The sequence below is a fragment of the Papilio xuthus genome, unplaced genomic scaffold (genome assembly GCF_000836235.2).
Source record: "Papilio xuthus unplaced genomic scaffold, Pxut_1.1 DF826961.1, whole genome shotgun sequence".
Taxonomy (NCBI): Eukaryota; Metazoa; Arthropoda; class Insecta; order Lepidoptera; family Papilionidae; genus Papilio; species Papilio xuthus.
This window is the reverse complement of record NW_013531688.1, coordinates 4,151,458-4,163,891: the sequence shown is the minus strand read 5'-3', so window position 1 is coordinate 4,163,891 and position 12,434 is coordinate 4,151,458. Positions and strand designations below refer to the sequence as shown.

Sequence of the window (12,434 nt, the reverse complement as noted above, 5' to 3'; positions counted from 1 at the left end):
CACCACTGTGAACTGTAAACCGCTACCGTTAGCGCTGAAATGGCGAAAATTGAAAAGGTACACAACAATACCACGACTGTCCTGTCTGTCCATTTTTGTCATACTCTGTACGTCAGTGTCAATTTACGTTTACGTCAATACAAAAACCATACTTGGGGGTTGGGGGAAAAAATAAAGTTTGATAAATAAACTTAAGTTAATCAAACAAGAATAATACATTGTTAATGAGGAGGTTTTTACGAATGTTTTGGCTTTTATAATATAAGTTTTCATAAATAAGTAATAAATATTTCTGTGATGAACCTCATTAACTTTAGGATTATAAAACAGGTACAAACGTTATGCCGTAATCATGTTGGTTATTTTAATAAAACTTATAGTACTCTAAAAGTACATACATTAGTAATCAGGAATAGAAATAATCCAGTTAAATACAAAATATCACTTTCATCAGCCGTATGCGTTTATTCATCAGATAGTAAAAAACACTTCTTAGATTTAGAAAAAAAGGCAGTAGAGTTCAAAGATGCATTTGAGCATAAAAAGGAACAAATTAAAGAGACTGAACACCGAATTCGACAAAAAGGTGTTCAACTGGTTAAAGATATCAAACAGCAAAAGGAAATTACTGGACAAAAAATAAAGGTGAAAAAAGACTACATCATAAAAGATTTACAAGAAACTAAAGCTAAAGTTAAGGAGAAAATCGAAGAAGTTGTAGAGGTATTTCTAAATTAATATGTTATGATTTTATTATATAATATACTATGTGGGACTCAGGTAAATTTATAACTTTTTTAGAGGGAAAATGTATTCACAATACCAAACATCCTGTGTGTCGCAAGGATTACCATGTCTCCATACTTGGGGTATGTCATTCTCCAGAATAACTATAACTTAGCTTTGGGCTTGTTAGTTTTTGCTGGAGTCACAGATCTAGTAAGTATTCTTTTGATTCTTAAAAGTCATGACAAGGGTTTATGTTCAAACAATAATTAAATCATCAGTAAACTCAACTAACTGTAACCAAGACATAAAGAATACATATTGAGTATCCCTCTTTCTTTAAAATTGGTAAATATTTTTAGTCCGACCGATATTATTTATTACCATCCCAGACTGTGACAACCGTCCATTAAGTACAACATTAATCTTCATACAAAATTAATTTGATGCTTCAAATGCGCCAGTTATACAAACATATCTGTAAAATTGTTTACATATATTTATTACTATTCCTCATTTCCATTGAATTCTAATAATAAATTAATTCTGAGCAAAAATTAATGTAAAGAACTTTCATTTAATCACTTCTTTCTGTTTTTTTTTTCATTTTTAATGAACTTATAATTACAATTTATTTTAGCTTGATGGTTGGATAGCAAGAACATGGAAAAGTCAATCGTCAAAAATGGGATCATTTTTAGATCCAATGGCAGATAAAGTTTTGGTGGCAACACTATTTGTTTGTCTAACATGGCAAGACTTAATACCACTTTCATTGACATTACTTATAATTGCTAGAGATGTGGTTTTGGTTGCAGCTGGTTTTGTGATCAGATACAAAAGTCTACCACCACCTGTAAGTTAAATTCTACTCTTTTTAATCTTTTTGTGGGCCCCAACAGGGCAATTGCTCCTATCTCTGCCCCCCTCCTACTTTACGACTTCTTTTTATTGTATTGAGAACAATATTTATTACTCTTTTATGGTAAGTTGTTCCTCTTTTGTTTGTATTTAACACATACATGTGAATCAAAAGTAAGCTTGTAAATGGGTTAACTGTATAGATTAAACTGAATTAGATTATAATAAGGATTAAGGTTAACGCGGACTCGTCCAACTCATCGCCCACCCTGGCACTGTATCATCTCGCGATCGTTGCGTTGTTCACAATCTGGCGTCTCAACGTTGAGCGGGATAAAAATATAAATTGTTTACTAAAACGGATGGACGAACGTCAAAACGCCATACAGCGATACATCTTTAATGGGGAGGTTGGCTATTAATGAATATTTTCTATCTATTTTGGATAAAAACTTTTTTAAAAGATGCAGATATACTGCAGTATTATCTATATGAGCTTGGAACTTAACGTTGTTAAATTATTTAATATAATTTTAAAGCTCAGTACACTTTCGATTTTGGGTTTTTGGCCAACCTGCCCATACAACGAAAAAGTAGACGAAATTTTAATACTAGTAAAATGGAAACTCATTAATACTAAAATAGGTTTGTAATTGCTCAGAGACAAACATATAGTCGTCCCTCTCGTTGTCTTTGTAAAAACAGAGATAATAAAATAAACTTAAGAGTTAAAAAAGTTTTATTAAGGTAATATACAACCTTAAATGACACAGATTTCATTGCAAAATTATTGATCTCAAGTATAATTTCGTATTGAAATGTTATTCCAATTAATACAAGGTCGTTGTTTAACGTATGTCATTGTATGAAGTTGGCACAATATGAGGTCACGTCTGCACATGGTCTGCGTATGTCTCTCGTACATTTTTGTACGCATGCTATTTTAGTATCCTTTAACGTCTTCCTTCGATAGCTTTGTAAGGGAGTTAAAAAATGTATCGAAGTATTTTGCCTTTTTCATTGATATGCAACTTTTAATCTTTTGTTTAATTGGCAATAAAATATTTGCTATGTCATTAATTTCCTACAACTCTACAGGATTAAACCCTACATTTAATTTCAGAATTTTAATAACAATAATAAAACAATACAATTTTTTGTTAACGGTTTCATGCTCGCTTGACCTATATTACAAATTTACTGGACGAGAATAGCAATCAAATATGTCGTCGAAAGATTTTATACAAAAGTAAAAGTGTTACACAGTTGATTGATTTGTGTTTATAGTAAGCCCGATGCGGACGCGGAAGGAAGCCTCAACCATAGACTATCTTTTAACATTTTAATGTTGACACGAAACTATTTTCCGAAAATAGTTATGGCCATAAATAGTTTTATGTTAAACAAAGAACGTTAGTTTTAACAGCTGTTGAAGGAAAATACCCAGTTGATAAGTGTCTGTTTTCTTCTTGCTATGATTTTATCGATAACTGTCTTAAAAATAGTTAATTACATTCTGTAAGAAATTTTATCTTTGACCTAAATGTTTTATGGGCAAAAGTTGAACGAACAAGTAATAATTGATCCCAATCGAAGTAAATCATTTCGCAATTATCTGTTTATTTGACGATTACGAAATCGTAAAATTTTAAATACGACAAAATATTGGCAATAACCCGTTCGACGTCTTTTACATAATATTCTGAAAGTAACCAGCTTATAGTGCGCGTTAAATTAAACGAGAGATTGCATTTTGATAAAAGTAATCATTTATAGCTGAATTTTAAGGAAAAACATTATATAATAAAATGGCTTTCTACGCGTGAATAAAACGTAAACCCGTGACATCGTTTTAGAACGAAATGTTGTAAACGGTCGTAAAATTTCATCTTGTGTTTTCCAAAAGATCCAAGAAACAATTAGTCGTAAATCTAGTTTTGTTTTTGTAACCTGACATGTAACATGTAACCTTCGCATTATAGGATGATCATGAGTTGAATTATTTTCCTCAAAAACAAATACATATAAATATTTACAATATTATTAGTGACAATAATGAGGCAATCTATTGTTTCAGAGAACCTTGAGCAGATATTTCGACGTGACGCACGCCACTGCACAACTTGCGCCCACGTTCATTAGCAAAGTGAATACAGCAATACAGCTATTATTGGTAAACAACTCAAATATTAATCAACGATTAAGTCACGATGAATGCATATCTAAGAGCTATGAGTCAGATGCCTCGAGTTTAAACTATACACATTTGATAAGACTCGCAACAGCTACAATGTTGAATGAAAAGGCGAAACAGTAGTATCAGCACCACGCCAAATAGAAACACGTAATCCTTGACTGCTCCTGTGTTACAGGCCTGAGTTTTAACATCGTTGACTAGACCGTATATAGGGTTAAATGACTTTAGTTTTTTTCCATAAAGAAAGAAAGTTCCCCGATATTCGTGCACTGCACAATCTCACATTATACACCGGACAGGTTCCTTCGCAATGTAACTTTGACATCCACGGTTCATCTTTGAGGTGCAACTATGATGTGCTGATCTGCGCGAATCCGTCTGGTTTTTTTTCATTTGTTGAATAAGAATGTGTTCTTTTTCAGGTTGGTACCACCCTTGCTTCGCCCGTGTTTGATTACGTTCATCATCCCGCGTTACAAGTACTCTGCGGAGTCACAGCCGCGTCTACAGTTGTATCAGCTCTAAGCTATCTTATTAGCAAAGATACTTATAAAATACTAAAGAAAAAGTTATAAAATATGAAGTTAACATATGTATAAAAAGTGTAAATAAATCCAATTAATTAAATACTTTTTTTTATTTATTTCAAAGTTTCGTAACAAGGTTGTTCGCGTACATTGATACCTATATATAGACATAAATGTTGTCCTGAATGAGTCATTGCATTACAGAGGTTACTTCTCGGCCTAGAAACCAATTCCCGCTACATCTTAACGAAAATGACCTAGTAGCTTAGAGTATGAATTTAAAATTTAGTTATCATTAACTAAAAATTGCTACAATGACCCTTTTTTCACTTTTGATATTTTGGTAAAGCATTTCTTAATAAAATCATAATTTCTTTGTATTAAGGTAAAAGGAAACATTAATTTTAGGATTATTAGTGAAAACATTTCCATAGCAAACTTCAAAAATGTATGGAACTGACGCGCGACAATCACGTGACTTATCGAAAATTATTGTCAGTTCCATACATTTTTGAAGTTCGTTATAGAATCGCTTCGGAGGGAATGCACTTTTTCTAACCCCCTGTAGTCAAGAGCTTTACAGACTTGTGGACAATTTCTATTTTTAGCATTGTATATCTTTTACAAGTAAGGTTATCTAATTAAAATAAAAGGATAACTATATCTTATCAAATACAAGATAATTATTACAATTTCATAATCAAGAATTGTAAATACGTATTAAAGCTAGTTGATAGGTTGATAATAAAGTAGCCAGCTATACTTAGGCATACTTATATAAGTTTTAAATAAACTCGATAGTATATTTATATAAATACTAGGATGCGTTTCATTTCCTGGGCTGCGTCTGGATTTTCCTTACGATCTAAGAATATCCTTCGAGGTCGTTGCCATCATTACTATAAAATTAAATAGTTTCCATTTAATAAAAGAATTATTTTTTATTTACTTTTTGAAATGGAAATAATGCAATATCAAAGTATAATATTAGACTTTATTACTAAGAAATAAGAAATCGTATGTTCGAAAGTAAGTAAGGGCAGATCATCACCGATAAATATTACTGCTGATACAATTTCATTGTTTGATTTAATTCGACAATTTCATTTCGTAACTACTTTTTTGTTTTAGAACTCAAAAGAATAAGTTACTTACGAATTTTAACACATTCAATGCTACTGACTTCAATAAGTAAAAGTAGTGGCACTGAGAGTGTTAAGGCAATATTCTACTTACTATATTAATGAGGAACAATAAATGAGATAACTACATCATGCATATAAAAGGGAAGTAATAAATATAGATACAAAATATTGATCAATTTATTTCCTCATTCTATTCACATGAATAAACATTTACGTACAAAATATCGAAATCATAAAAAAAAAAACATGAATATGATACAAAATTACACTTAAAGTAATGAAAGTTCGATAACACAATACAAAAGATTTACTAATTATTGGGCTGATTAAAAAGAAATATGAATTACATTTCAAACTAATATGCTTTCTTCAATAGATAAATGTGAAAAATTTCAAATGACAAGGAATTTCATGATAAAAAACTATAAAAAATAATGTTTTATGTGGAATGTTAAACATATTGTATAAATAATTTTGCGTGATGATAAAGATATTAAAGAAACGGAGCGAATTGTTTAAAAAAACACGAAATATGGCTGAATATTACAAACCTCTATAAATGGACTGGCTATAAGATATATTATTTTGTGCCTATTTGATATTCGCCATTTTTCCGCTGATGGTAGCGGTTTGTAGCGTTGGTGTGGATTCGAATATTACAGATAGGTTTAACTGACATATAAAATCTAGAGGCGCATTTAAATCGGAACAAAGACAAAGTTGTCATTTTCAAGCAATCGTCTATCCATTTATAGAGATCAGTGATGAATAACCAATTCGTTTAATACAAAAATATAATCACAGTGCAATACATTGCAGATTTAATGCTGTATTCAGCAGAACAATCCAGTTATACAAGTTTAGGAAATTATTTACGAGATCTTTTTATTTTCTTTTTATGGGTATTATTTTACTGGCGTTACACACTGGACACTAAATGTTACATCTAGATTTATCAACTAGTAAACATTACATTTGTAAATGTGAATGTATAGATACATAATCTATAGACATATAATCAGGAGCACAAAAGTGAGACAAAGAAAAGCTTTTTGAGGCCTTTCTGGGGTAAATTTCCTCAGCGTTGTCATTTACAACATAAAATGACATTTGGTAAATCGACTCTCGATTAAACGTCAATCCTGTAGGAAACACTCCATCTATAGTTTATATATCTATGGTGAAAAGTACGCAATTATTTAATCATTACATAATGGACTAAATGGATGGTGAAGGTTAATCTCTGTAAAGGCACACATACACTAGATGCTCACTTAATTTTGTCAATAAATTATATTATTAATTAATTTAATTATTAATCAGACATTGTCAACTATGTATCATTTTTGGTATATATGCATTCAATAAAAAAGAACTAAAAAAGGTAATATACTCTGTTGATGGATAAAAAACCTTATATGAAATTAGAAATGAAAACAATTTGATCTATTTGTTTAAGAAACAGTTCAAAATGGCTTAGCTATTGTGCAGACTAGAAGAATATAAACAATTTACGTTCCTGATATTGTTTAGGTTTATTTAATTAAAATTGATTTTATAAGATATTGTTATTTTTCGCTAAAACAATTGTTTGTAAATTTTTATACTACTTTATGGAGATGAAATTTTCAAACTGTATTGAATAGATATTTATAAAGATGAAAAATATATAAAGAAATAAACCAATTATAATACTTTTTAAACAAGAGATCTTGAATTGATAGAAGAAAAGGAATTTCCATTTTTCAAGCGTAGTATTCTTTTTTAATATGTTAAAATAGTTTTGGCATAACAGTAATGTCTAATTCTGCCAAATGTTACGTATTGCTTCACTCTCAACTAAATCTAATAGAGTTTAGAGTCACAATATATTCACAAAACACAAAATAAATGTAAAAAAATACATATACTATCCTATTATTTTTACACAAACAAAAATTTCAAAACATAATTATTATGGCAGCTAGTGTTTAGGAGCTCTTAACAAAATGTGTACTCTACTAATATTTATTTTCTAGCATGGGTGCAGTCGGACAGTCTTACGCACAAAATTGATACACTTAAGCATATTGTTTAAAAATAAACTATTTTACTGGACAATATTATGTAAATGTTAATTTACTCGATACTTGATTTAGAAAATAAATGGAGTTAAACTAACAAAAAATTTTTACGGAATCATATATTAATATAACCAATGGTATATAATACTTATTATGGATAATTTACTTTAAGTTAAGCACCAATGGTAAATCAACAATATGAAGTTAACAAATGTCTCAGTATAAAAACTTAAACTATTTAAAATTACACAATTGTACAATAAAATCATTGATATGATTTATTGCATATGTGATAAATAAATATATAATAGAGCATGAAACAAATTCGACAGTATTATCCTCTATGTAAGTAAATAAGCATTGTTAACTTGCTTTTGTAATGTAATAATTGTTAGTCTAATATTTAGCATGCAGTTACAAATGCATGTAAGATAAATGAAAATGTAATAACTCATTAGTTAACCAACCTTGTTAATTAACTCATCACAAATTGCAGTAAGTTCCTCGTTGTCTTTGATTTTCTGTGCTAGAGATTCCTGCAATGAAGAAGCGTGTACTTCACTCTTTTTGAGCATAGCATTCAATTTAAGGATCTCGGCCTGATGGAACTTCTTTACTGAGTCAAGCTCAGCATTGGCTTTGTTCAATTGTTGCATCGCATGCTGTCTTAATGCTTCGTATCGAGCTTCCAATTTCTGTATAGCGTCATTGTTCTCCTCTACAGTTCTCTTCAGTGCTACTTCATTTGTTTTGTAATCTTGTATTATAACCTTACATCTCTCATATTTAGTGTGAACATCATTAAAAGCATGCTCCATTGAAGCTAAATGAGCAGCTGCCTCATCTCTCTCTCTAAGTAATGTTGCTCTTTCCTCTGCCCATCTTTTTGTTTCCGTATCTTTTTCACCTATGAGAGATGAAATGGTACGCTCATACTCCTCCATGACAATGCTCATTTGTTTATTATTTCGTACTTTCTCTGCTACACGTTGTGATAGGCCCTTCTCTTTCTCCGCATATTCTTCGTTGAGTTCAGTTAATTTTTTAATCTTTGTTTCACATTCCTCCAATCGGCTTCGCATTTCCCTATTAATATCTCTTAAGCTTTGAGCTTCTTCCTCTTGAGCTGCTAACATTTCTTTAACAGCTCGTAGCTGCTCCATAGTGTGGGGGTCCATGTCTGCAGGCCTGGTTAATACAGGAGGTGGCGGAGGTGTTGTACCTAAGCTCAAAAGGCGATCAATAGTCGCAATAGCTGGTGATACTGCACTCGATTTGACCGATGCAATTTTAGATGCCGATGGTTGGCTTCTGTTAATTGCTGGAGTGACAACTTGAGTTGGTTTCTCAGGAGGGGCACTGTTACTTGGTTGCACAGACAATTGTTGCATTGAGTTCAATATATTTTGCTCTGTACTTGACATCGTACAATATATTATTAACTATTTCCAAATACTACTGTTTTTGGATAGTCTGTGGAGACATCGTCTCCTGAAATTAAAAAAGTAAATTAACGACTTCGACGTCAAGGGCAGCGCAGCATAGTGAAATATTATCATTCAATAAATAAAATTTATTAGGCGATAAAAACATGTAACTGTACTTACTGTTGACAGATATAGACTTAAATTATGAAATCGTAAACATCCCACGCATTAAAATGGACTAAATTAAAAGTATTATTGCACTGAATGAATACAAAGAAAATTTATAATATTCCGTTTACACAAAACTGCATGAAATATCCACACTCTGGAGCAATTAATATAGATTTTGATAAAACAATAACGCTCGTTGTATCACTTTTAACGCTATTGGTTATTAAAATTCTAATTAATTTTTCATCGGATGGATGACATCAGTCCAGTCCATAGATGGAAGTTTATTTTAAACAGATTACAGATTCTTATAGACTCAAACGGCAAAGACCAAATTAAACAACCACAGATAAATGTAAAGTATTTAACTGCCTTTTGCTCACAATAGACGTCAGCTTGATCAAGAGTGACTGCAATACCACAGATGTAAAAAATCTGTAAGTTACTCAATTCAGCTGTTGTTATACAACAAAATAACGCACAAAACAACGTATTTTTATATGTGAATAAAATATCCTACGTAAACAAAAAATCACGACTGATTACGACTCGATTGGGTGAAATTGCGCCATCTAGTGGCTGCACAATAAAGATTTAAATTTGTTTTACATAATGTACATTTAAATTTCATTACTGTAAAGTTATACGTAACACTTTCTTATTTTGGAAAGTTATCGCGAGTGAGATTAAAACTTTTTCACTAATTAATAGTTTTATTTATGATATTCACTACACGTGTTATGTGCCTGTTTAAAATAAACTATGACACTACGCAGGAGACAAAATTTAATCACACTTCAATAGTCATAATCGGTTCAGTCGTTTAGACTCTATGCAGTCATAATGGAATTTACATACATACAAACTCACATATGCACATATCGTACTTAGAAACAATCTTACATACGCGCGAGATAAATATGTCTCTTGTCAGTCGGGTAATAAGTTATTGGCTTGCTAAATGCTATTATAATTAAAATCTGGAAAATTAGCAAAATATATGAAAAATGATAAAAAAACTATTTGTAACAATTATAAAATGTTATATTTATTACACTTAATAATAAAATACTAAAATTAACAATTTTCACATAATTTTCCTATTAAACTCCTACTATGTACTTATCAGTTTTGTACATTTCATAAGCAAACTCTTCTTCGTGAGTTGGGTCAAACTCTAAACCTGAAATAAGGAAAAAATATTGAATTAAATATAATAACATTTCGCCATTATAATACATGATGTATTTTCTTACCAACATATTCAATTTCTAGATTGAATGGACCATTTATTTTATCTCCACATGATACACCAAAGTGTGTCACTTTGTCAAATCTCATTCTGCTTTGCCTGTCTTGTAGTCTACCTTTTGATCCCAATACAAACTTTGAAAATGGTATCTGAAATTTATTTTCAATTCCTAAAATATGTCCATTCAAAAATTGGCCAATTATAGTGTCATATATCAGTATGTCAAATATAAATACATACATATTTTTTCAAATTGTATATAAAAAGATTACATAATGGTTTTCGCAATATGGTAGTTACCATAAACAATAGTCTTAGTAGCTGTCCAAAGCTTTGGTATATTTAGTTTAGAACTAGCTGATGCTATGTTACATATTCTGTTGACCGCTTTTACATACCTTAGCAATTTGCCAATAAGGTCCACCTCGTGTGTACAATACATAATGATATATATCATTCCATGTTATATCATAGTAACCTTCACAGGATATGTTTAGTAAGTAGGATCTGCCATCACCTCTAACTTTCAGGACTAATGTGTTATACAGGCTCCAATTATATGTACTACCCCTTTTAAAAGATTTCTGTAATATCAAATCTTTTTACCTTTCTGTAAAACTATATATATAAAAATAAATTGCTGTTCTGTAGTCTCGCTAAAACTCAAGAATGGCTGAATGGTGAGAAAAATTCAAATAATTGCCAGGAGAACCCTAAAACAGCCCTTTTCTTTTTTTCATATATATGACTGAATAGATCTCGCTGAAACTTGGCATAGATGTAGAATATAGTCTGGAAGATCACATAGACTAATATATTTATTTTAATTACATGCGGACAGAGTTGCGTGCGACAGCTAGTTATATATGGAAATTGATACATGTCATTACTGATATTTGACTTTTTTATTTAGTTTGCATGAATTAAAATGTGTAAATTTTACATACCCTTACTCTCTTGGATCTTATAGCACAATATCCAGCTTTTTTTATTCTTCCATCTTTAGGTACTCTGGTATCTAAATAACCATGAAAATTAGCCCTTCCAGCAGGACTCATGTCAAAGTGGCAGGTACTAAAACCTTCATTGTGGTCACTGTCACATGTTGTTACAAAATTATCTAATACAGTAGGTTCATTAAAACACCAAAGTAGATCAGTTTCACCTGAAAACTTTAAATAATATAGTACTGACACTACATCTGCCTCTGTTTTCAAGCTACACAGTATTAATTACAAACTATTCATTTGATTGTCTAAATCTTAGAATTCAGTGAATATTAGTCAGTTAAATTCATTAGTAAAAAAGGGATAGCGTCCTTATTTATTATTAGTTTTTATACCTACCTGGTCTTGCTATTAACAGTGGATCAGCTTCTAAAAATTCTTTCATTTCTTTAGCAAACAGCTTTAGTTCGACTTTAAGTTCTTTATAACCATTTTTCATATGTTCAATGTAAGAGACATTTTCCTGGCTTCGATAGCCACCTTTTCTTTCTTTTTCCCAAAACAAACTACGGTTTACCGGTATGAAAGACTGTGCAAAGCAACTTAATAACGGACTATTATCTAATCTTTTACATAATACTGAATAATGTCGAAAATAAATCACAGTTTTTAATGTTTTGTTAAATATTATCGACATTTTGCCGTAATTAAACAAAATAAGGTTCCACTTCCTTTAAACACTTTTGCAATGTTGTATACGTGAGAATTATTTCATTTTGTACTCTAAATTAAACGTGGTATTAATTCGTTTTTAATAAATTAAATCAATATGATTTATTTCTCTTAAAAATTATAACCTCAATCGAGAAATTTAAAAAACAAACTTTGACGTTTATCTGATCAGTGTTGCTCTTCTCGGCTGGTAATTTTTTTCTAAATTTCTTGTAATTTTTAAAAACCTTATTTTACGTTTTTAATATAAGCATAAGAATATATTCCTATTTTGTATTTGTGCATCATTTATCAACATTTTTGAAATCATTTAAAAAGACAAGTGTATATAAAAGATCTTAAAAGATGACAAACGCCGACGTTTGACGCTTGTCAGGTTGTCAGGA

The 12,434-nt window shown here is 30.6% G+C and overlaps 3 protein-coding genes across 5 annotated transcripts; 1 reads left to right on the top strand and 2 right to left on the bottom strand.

Annotated features, from left to right (window-relative positions):
• Positions 1-123: 123 nt before the first annotated feature.
• CLS (cardiolipin synthase) lies at positions 124-4,393 on the top strand. Of its 2 annotated transcripts, XM_013315724.1 has the most exons (6): positions 124-245; positions 331-723; positions 802-939; positions 1,367-1,582; positions 3,665-3,760; positions 4,207-4,393. In XM_013315724.1, exons 1-6 carry the CDS (start codon positions 225-227, stop codon positions 4,357-4,359), a joined length of 1,017 nt encoding a protein of 338 aa, XP_013171178.1. In that variant the 5' UTR covers positions 124-224; the 3' UTR covers positions 4,360-4,393. The 2 variants fall into 2 exon arrangements, with proteins under 2 accessions (XP_013171178.1, XP_013171177.1); XM_013315723.1 differs by having other exon boundaries at positions 124-723.
• Positions 4,394-4,441: 48 nt separating this feature from the next.
• LOC106120270 (transforming acidic coiled-coil-containing protein 3) lies at positions 4,442-9,500 on the bottom strand. 2 transcript variants are annotated; one of them, XM_013315570.1, is made up of 3 exons: positions 9,127-9,500; positions 7,987-9,010; positions 4,442-5,210 (listed from the first exon to the last, which is right to left on the bottom strand). In XM_013315570.1, exons 2-3 carry the CDS (start codon positions 8,941-8,943, stop codon positions 5,208-5,210), a joined length of 960 nt encoding a protein of 319 aa, XP_013171024.1. In that variant the 5' UTR covers positions 8,944-9,010; positions 9,127-9,500; the 3' UTR covers positions 4,442-5,207. The 2 variants fall into 2 exon arrangements, with proteins under 2 accessions (XP_013171024.1, XP_013171023.1); XM_013315569.1 differs by lacking the exon at positions 4,442-5,210 and having other exon boundaries at positions 7,621-9,010; positions 9,127-9,495.
• Positions 9,501-10,188: 688 nt separating this feature from the next.
• Positions 10,189-12,385, bottom strand: CIA30 (complex I intermediate-associated protein 30). Its single transcript, XM_013315409.1, has 5 exons — positions 11,716-12,385; positions 11,317-11,534; positions 10,768-10,953; positions 10,374-10,518; positions 10,189-10,300 (listed from the first exon to the last, which is right to left on the bottom strand). Exons 1-5 carry the CDS (start codon positions 12,011-12,013, stop codon positions 10,221-10,223), a joined length of 927 nt encoding a protein of 308 aa, XP_013170863.1. The 5' UTR covers positions 12,014-12,385; the 3' UTR covers positions 10,189-10,220.
• Between the last annotated feature and the right edge of the window lie 49 nt (positions 12,386-12,434).